This window comes from Eurypyga helias, unplaced genomic scaffold (genome assembly GCF_000690775.1).
Source record: "Eurypyga helias isolate BGI_N326 unplaced genomic scaffold, ASM69077v1 scaffold43943, whole genome shotgun sequence".
NCBI lineage: Eukaryota > Metazoa > Chordata > Aves > Eurypygiformes > Eurypygidae > Eurypyga > Eurypyga helias.
Genome location: NW_010241454.1, coordinates 1 through 8,531, shown reverse-complemented (window position 1 = coordinate 8,531; position 8,531 = coordinate 1). Strand labels below are relative to the sequence as shown.

The following is an 8,531-nucleotide window of genomic DNA, read 5'->3' as shown; positions in this document are numbered from 1 at the left end:
CTGAAGAACATGCAGCTGCAGAAAATGAGTCAGTGCTGTTCCAACCAAGTCGGTTCTTGCACAGAAATCTGGCAAACGTGTGGGAATGACTTGGAGAGCTGTGCTGTCCATTGTGTGCATCTTGTATGCACGTGGGAGAAAGCCACGGAAAGCCTTGCTGGAATTTTTGGATGAGCCCTGTCTACTTTTGGTGTCCTACTCTGTGCAGTCCGTTAAAAATTATTAACTATTAACAGCACTCTGGTCGCATCCATGCATGGAGGCCTTTCCCTGGCAGTTAAAAGCAGCCAGACCTGGGACAATGACAGTTTGGCATGCTTTTAGGCTGGATACGATGTTACTGAGCATGGAAATCTCCATGCATTGTTTTTCCAGTGTTGTGGTTTGTATAGAATTTGCAGAAGTGTAATTTCTCATGACGAGTACTTTTTATCTTGAAAGTGAAGTCGTTTCTTAGTTGAATGACGTGCAAGCACAAGCTGACTGTATCACGTGGGGCAGCTGATTACCGAGAGACCAGGGGGGCCCAATACATGAAACAGCCAGGGCAGGGGTCCCCTTCCTTGGTTACTTGATCGATTTTGGGAAGTAGAGTTTTATATACATATTCCTGTAACACCAGTAACACCGATGCCACAGGATTAATTCTGCATGATATGCTACCTTTCTGCATATCTCCAAGTAAGAACTGTTGAGTTCAGTAGACTCGAGGTTTGGGCACATAAATACATGACAGCAATGAATTGAAGGGTGTTGGTCTGGGAGGGGGTGAGTGGTTTTGTTTTGGGGTAAGCTGCCTAATTTTCACCCCAGAGAAAGAAGCCGTAAGTATTTAAGGTGAGAGTAGCTGGTGCAACATGATCCCAGTTTACCCCACAGAAAAAGGAGGGCTTCAGGATCCTGGCGTGGTGGAGATGTTAGTACTGGGTAAACTGGGAGGATCTGGTGCATATGGCATCCATGCTTCCAGCAAGACCTACATCTGTGCACTTGGCGGGGTTGATTATTGCCTTTCGGGAAGCTGCTGCTTTCTGCCCCAGAAGTCGTGTTTCCTGCAGGGCCCAAACCCCTCCTTTGGAACGCTGGGGAAGTGGTGGCTCTTCTTCCACCTCCAACACCGCCCTTCAGCTGTCTGTGACTTGCAGCTGTCTGCAGTCAGCGTTTCCGATGGAGGAACTGCAAACTGAACGTTACAGGCAAATTAAACATTTGCTATCCTGTGAGGAAAGGTCATTAATTGGGAGAAGGATGCACTGGAATGCCAAAAGCAAAAAAAAAAAAAAAAATTGACAGGGGACGGGGAAGCCGAGGAGGCAGGAGAAAAGAGAGCATGTAAAGTCCTTGGATGTTTTAATAAATGATGTATCTGAGGATTATTTGATGTGGTTGAGACTGCCAGGATGTCTTGTATTTTCAGTACCACAACTGAAACTTATTTAGGATTTAAAAAAGAACCTTTTTGAGGTAAGGAATGTATTAATAATTTCCTGTAACTCCTGTCCAAAATGCCGGAGTAAATTTCTTTTGATAAAATACAGACTTCTGGAAGTACATAGAAGTCCCACAGCTTCTGAGGTGACTGCAAGTTGGAGCAGTGTTTTCAAGTCTGGTACTTCCTGAAAGTTTTTGAATACCTGTCTGGTGCTGGGCTTGTTACTTCCACTTCACTGCAGCAGGGAGTGGTTTCCTGGAGCCTTGGAGGGGCACCCATCACCCCTCATCGGCTGCCCTGGGGCTCTTGTTTCAGCAGAGTGCATTCATGCCATCCCACTTGCAGTTCCAGTGCTGTTGAGTGAACCAAAGGAGGATGACCCTGTACGACTGCTCGGTCCATCTGCGATACTCCAGAGGTGCTTGGAAGACAGGAATGGGAAGAACATGCTCCTCAAATATAAAACAATGCCAAAGATACTTCCCGTAACATTCACCGGCTCTGTGTGTGATGATACAGTGGGTTCTGCGCCCTCGAAACATGATTTGTTTCCAAATCTTTGTGCCAATCTCTTCTAATTAACTATTTGTGCTAAACCTAATCCTTCAACCAAGGCAAACTCGTGTATAATGCAGGTTGCACAGTCACGTTTTCAGACGTTAACTCCTCATTATCTGTTTGTTTCTTGCAGTGGGAACTCCGTACTATATGTCCCCAGAAAGAATACATGAAAACGGCTATAACTTTAAATCTGATATCTGGTCTTTGGGCTGTTTATTGTACGAGGCAAGTATCCTTTAACCTTTTCTTTTCCCCAGATTTGTCTTAACCACACAATACGGTACTGGAATTGAGTAGGTCAGACTTACTTAGCTCAGTTGTTGAGAAACCTGATGAAAAGTTACCTCTTTTTGTGCTTATCATGCGCTTTTGGAGCACGAACAACAAAGGGACTGTGCCATACAGCACAGGTGGATTTAGTAGCTCACAGTAGACGGTGAGGATGCCGACGTAAACAAGCCAGCTTACTGTGTTCTTTCTTCCTACTGCGAGCAGAGCTGTTGTTAGGGCAGCACATCCATAGTCTCTCCTGAATATTGCATTTGTTTTAAAAATAGCAAATCCATTGAATGCAAGCTTCTCGTTTTTTAAATTGAACTCTGACCAATGGGAATATTTTAATTTTGGGAGCTTTCAGTAAAGAAAAATAGAGTTTTTATGTAACGTGAAATCAGTTTCTCTAACTTGTAGACTCACAGCTGGAATGTTTCCTAGCTGCACGTTGTATTCTAGCCAAATGCAGGGATATGAAGCAGGCCCGCTTGGTGTGAACTTGGGGTGCAACTTTCTGGTAAAAGCTATTACATAGGTTTTGAAAACAAGTGCTGTGATTTTATAACAGTACTCGGAGTTTTGTGATTTCGGTTTTTGCAGGGATCAAAGGGTATTTAGCAGTCTTGTGCTCACCTATAATCCATCTTTAAATGGATGCATCTTTGAATTCAGGTGAAAGTGCACGTCAGCGTTCAGAAAGCCTTCATCCCAGCCCGAAGAATTAAAATCCCTGGGGTAGTTAGTCGTAAGAATATTGCTCACATCCTCTTTAGATTATAAATTATGTGAACTGATGACATTTTGCTTCTCACTACAACTTCTTGTAACCACATGGAATTTGAGGATAAACAGAAGTGTAATTTATTTTGTGAGCGCATTGGACGTGAAAAGGACTGCACTTCAGCTAGTTGATGAAACGAGGGCATAAAAGTAAATTTTCCCATAACTTGTCACTGTTTATGTATTTTGGGGAAGAACACTCATCTAATGTAACTAATTGCTTGTTCAGGGAGGTAAACTGCTGTCAGTGGTGTGCTACCAAGGCCTGAGTCACGCAGTTGGGTAGGTGCTGATTTGTTGTTGGCAGAGCCTGTCCGTGCCGTGTGGTGTGCATCTTCAGAGGGGCTGCTGCTGGACCTAAGTGGATCATATCCTGCAGAAGGACTTAGGCAGGCTTGGGGGCTCAACTCAGACAGCCCTTTGCTTCTCGCATGCAAGACAGCAGCACAGCTGGCCCAGATGCGGTCATGGGCTTGAATGTGGTCCAAAAAAATGCTCTTGTGGCTGAAAAACACCATAACTTCCCATTCTTTTTATCCTCCTACCAGTGTGCATCCAGACACAGTGTTTCTGCTGTGACGTTAAGGCCCTTCAGAGCCAGCCTGCTCCCAGCTGCCGGCTCTCCCGCACGCTTGGGGTGGCAGAGTTTCGTTAAGGAAAAAGATTTTGTCTGGGTGTCACTGGAAAGTCAGTGGCAAGTCCCAGCATCGGCCTTACTAGAATGAGAGCAAATCGCCACCCGATCTGCTGCGGGAAGATCCACTTTGGTGGAGACGCTGGAGCCCGATGTGGTTGTATCACTGATTTATTGTTAAAATTCCACAGGGTAGGAGGGGCGTAGGGAACCTTCCTGAGGACTGATCCAGTATACTTTGTGAGCTTAAAGGGAGTGGGTTTGTGTCTGTCCTCAGACTCTAGTGAAAGAATTCAAGGGACTTTTAATAACCCCCAAAGCAGCAGCAGCATCGTGCCATGGAAAAGCGGGTGTTTTTTCTAAGGGGTGGTGGTGCTTGTAAGATATCAAATATATATCTCATATTGCTCATGAGATACCAAAACTGGACGGTGCGGTACAGCTGGATGGACATGGGTCTGCTGGCAGCCTTTGAAAAGGAATTCGGAGGTTGTTCTGTGGGAACAGGGGAAGTCTGAGCTCCAGTAATTCCAGGTGCACTTCATGTATTGGACCTGAAGAGGGATTCTCAGTTCAGGGCTTGGCTGCGTTGAGGACCTTGATCCTGCCGCGCTGTGTTGGACTTGCCAGGTCTCTCCCAGAGAGTCGGAGTCACCCGGGTTGGGCACAGCTACTCGTTTGCTGCTGTTGTGTGCAGCTTCTTTGTCGGGCTGCTCGGAGGCTTTTCTGAGGCTGATTTCTGCTGGAAATTGGATTCCAGATTTATGCAGAGAGAAATATTTAGCGTTGTGCTAAGATATGTTTTTGTTGCAGGCAATATGGTCCCCTTATGGCACGGTAGTCTTGGTACTCCTTGTATTTCAAGGAGCTGACTTAATTGCGCACTAAACATAATTCTCTGGTAGGAGTAGCAGTACTATAGTAACGTGAAAAATTTGGCATGTGGAGCATTTTTAAATTTACTTCCTACGTGGGTAAGCCTTAACGTTGTGAGCAGGAGCTGGGAGATGTTGCACATTCCAAGGAGGACTGGACAGTTACCAAGTTTGTGTTCAGCAGATAAACAGCCACTTGGCTTTTTAAACTTTCTAGAATTTGGAAAACTAAAAATCCAAGTCGTACGTCTTTGAAGGAGCTGTATTTTAGCTTCAGTAATTCCATGTTCCTGGGATGTTTTTCCGTTTAGCTTGAGCGCCAGGAAGCGATGTTTGTTTGGTTGGGAGTCACTTCTGATATTTCTCCAGATAGATTGTGTGGATAAGCTGCAGAGAGGCTTAATGTACAAATTGCCTTCAGAGACACGCGTGTCCACTGGAATCCACTTAGGGAACACTGAGGGCTTTGGGATGTGATGCCACATAGCACCACTTAACTTTGACATTGATAATCATACAGTGATTTTTATTAAATCTTATCAATATAGTAGTAACTGTCTTCATCCCTCACTTGCTGAAGATATCTGTCAGCAAGATAACTTGGAGAGGATAAAAATAAGTTGTTAATTCCCAGAATATAGCTACGAGCAATGACTTCAGCAGTCCTGGCCAGACGATCAATTTAAGCACTAACAGGGATTCCTGTATCCATCTGTCCGTACATTAACCAGTCGTACGGCATGGTGGTCACTTTAACTGGAGATCCAGCTGCCCTGCGGTAATCGCTCTAATCAAAATGTCAGGAGCAAACCCCGGCGTAGCATCACGAACTGTTGTCAGCGAGGTACTTGGAGCGCCCGTGGTCGCAGCCCCCGCAGACCTGGCTGTTGCACGGATCGTGGGTGCCATCTCCTTCCCATCTCTGTTCCCTGCGTGTGCCGCCCCGAAACCCCTCGTCCTTTCCTTTTCGTTCCTCCTGGGTGGCACGTGACCGCTTGGCTGGACTTGGGAAGAGAAGGTAACGGGAATTGAAACCCCCGTTCAGCCTCAGTGGCATCGTTGATGTTTGCATTGGAACCTCGGAGGCCTCGTTTAACCCTTGACTGCCTTCTGGGCCTTCCCTAATGCACCGTTAGTGGTTTTCTGGGAACGGTCTTGGTGCCACGCTCTCCCGTTCCGTTTTAAGCGACAGAGCAGTTTACTGTCAATCTCTAATTGGAGATCAGAGTCCCTAACTGGTGTGTGTAACTCCCCCACTGATGTGCCCGTTACTGTTAGGACAGCAGGGAAGTACCAGCAATACATCGTCACCTTTTTGCCATCAAAACCTTCCAAAAGGCCACGAGCCGAGGGCTGGGGGGCTGCGGCCCAGCCGGCAGGGCCGTGGTCACAGCCTGTGGGCAGCTCCTCAGCCCCAGGGCTGTAGCTTTTCTGAGGAAGGGCTTAGCATTGCTGCTGCTAATAGTGGGTGACGCCGCAGCGAGGTAACAGCACACCCCCTCCCCAGCTCGCCGTTCTTGGTGGCTGTTAAAGGCGTAATTCCCCCGTCCCGCTCAGCCTGCCGCGAAGCACGGTGAATGTCGCCGGCACGGCAGGTATCTCCGGCTACGGTACGCGAAGCACCACAGGCAGAAAACTGAACAAGGAATCTTCTGAGACGTTTTAGGGAGCCACGTGCTCAGTTCACTCTGTCCTTCAGTGTGATTTGGGTACCTTCGCCTATTCGGTTGTGCCATTTGTGCCTCTGTGGATGTCTGATGGATATCTCTGGAAGAGCTTCCTGAAAAATATTTTGAGTCTGATGGTACCTAAGCAGAGAACTTTGGAGATTTGGCCAGAATATATCTCACTACTTCTGTAGGGGCTCAGAACCCCGTGCAGAGGGTCCCGCTCCTCCGCGGGGCTCTTGTGCGAGGTGACCCCCGGGACTGAGGCGTTGGCACTGATTTCACAGTGTACCCAGTGTGCCTTGCAATAAGCAAGGAAGGAACACGGTAACTTCACGTTATTTAAAAGCTAGGTTTGTCATTTAAACTGGGGAGAGTTTATCTTGACGTGCCCTGCACTGCTCAATGCTTGGAGACGTGATAGTGGTAACAAGGTCTGGGTAAGATGCCCCTGGCTGCTGCCTGCTCCGGTGGTGCCGACGGGTGCAGCTCTGGGATGCCCATGCTGGGCCACATCCTGCTGCTGCCAGCGCGGCATCTCCGAAGCCTGCCTTCATCAAAGCTGCTCATCTGTCACCAAATCACTAATAACGCATCAATCTCTGTTCCTAACTGCAGGATAATAGAGTGGAGGATCTAGTATTGACTTCTTTTAATTCCGCTGGGAGCTTGCTGTGTGTCAGCAACAAGACAGCGTTCTTCGGGCGGCTTTCGCAGCTCATGGTAATGAGCCAGCGGCTAATAATCATCAAATAACCCCCTATTAAACCCGTAGTGAGAAGCATCAACTTCAGCTGGCCTCACTATGAAAAGCGGGCCGATTTGATGTGCCTTGTAGCAACAGGATCTAAACAGAGTGGATAATATCCACAATTATCCGCACTGTGCTGCGCGGGGTCGCCACGGCGAGGGCGGCACGTAAAGAGCAGCCTGGGCTAACGCCGACGGGCCCGGCTTGGCCAGCAGCCGTGGGGGGTTGCTGGCTTGGCCCCCCATGTGGGAAGCGAGAGGGAAGGCGCGTAGCCCATCGTGTGTACCTGCAGCGGCCGCGGCTCAAGCCACGTTTTGTACATATGCCCGTGTGGCTGCGGCTCTTTCTGGGGCTCATCGCTTGGGGTGAGAACTTGCAGTGTAAATGGTTTTCTACACACAGAGATGCAGTTTCCTTCCTGAGACCTAAGTGTCACATAAACAGGTTGTTGAAAGGAGTCTCTGCATGCCCTGGAAGGAATTCTTCCCCACCCAGAGCCTTCCGCCGTGCTCTCCTTGCTGTGTGAGCAGCCTGGTTACCTCAGACTTCTGTCAGGATTTTGGAGATGCAGATACTGGATTCATAAAGCAGAACTGAAAGAGGCAAAAGACCAGATTGATGAGGAAACGTTTCAGTAGTTCAGTTCCCAAATCTGCCTGGGATACTCTCTTCTGAATAGCAGTTTTCCGGCAGGAGAGGATGTTGTTTTGAGGTCATTTGGGGTTTTTTTTTTAAAGGCTGAAGTACATTGCTCGTGCCTACAAGATTCTTTGTATTCTAGGTAGCTAAACATCCAAAACTAATGCATTTATTCTTTGTGGTGGTTTACTAAAAATCCACCAGTCGCAGAGAGCAAATGAAGTGCATGTGGTCCTGACAGGAAGATTGAAACCGTGACACGTTATCAGAGACAGAGGAGCGTCTGCTTTTTAAAGAGACAATTGCATTTGGGAGGTTTTCCTAGTCATCTTTGAGCCAGTTGGTTTCTAACTGGTCGTGCCACAGCCTGGGCATCCTAGTTCTTGGGGTGTTTTAAAAAAACACAGTAGTTTTTTCTGTGTACCTGTAGAATTACATGTAGACACCCCATTCAGTTAATGGCTTTAAACAGAAAGAGGGAGATGGAGATGGGACATCAGGAAGGAATTCTTCCCGGAGAGGGTGGGGAGCACTGGGACAGGTTGCCCAGAGAAGCTGTGGATGCCCCATCCCTGGAAGTGTCCAAGGCCAGGGTGGATGAGGCTTGGATCAACCTGGGCTATGGAAGGTGTCCCTGCCCATGGCAGGGGGTGGGACTGGGGGGGGCTTTAAGGTCCTTTTCAACCCAACCCAGTCTGTGATTCTGTGATCTGAAAAGTTTTGGGCAGAAAGAATCAGAGTGAGAGGAAGAGGTAGAGACTTTCCAGGCTCAGTGCTGCTGGGTGCCATGGTCACGGCTGGCTCCAGCCAGGGGGACGGGGGCCGCACCGTAGAGCGGTGTGGGAGCTGGGGCCTGGGGGGTCGGGCTGCACCGTAGAGCCATGTGGGAGCAGGGGTCTGGGGGGATGGGCCGCACCGT

The 8,531-nt window shown here is 48.2% G+C and overlaps 1 protein-coding gene across 1 annotated transcript in view; it reads left to right on the top strand.

The window, feature by feature from the left end:
* NEK6 (NIMA-related kinase 6) overlaps window positions 1–2,763 on the top strand; it is a 30,381-nt gene extending 27,618 nt beyond the window's left edge. The window contains exons 7-8 of the mRNA XM_010148751.1: window positions 2,124–2,222; window positions 2,684–2,763. Coding sequence (XP_010147053.1) covers window positions 2,124–2,222; window positions 2,684–2,763 — 179 coding nt within the window. The remainder of the gene's footprint in view (window positions 1–2,123; window positions 2,223–2,683) is intronic.
* Window positions 2,764–8,531: the final 5,768 nt, after the last annotated feature.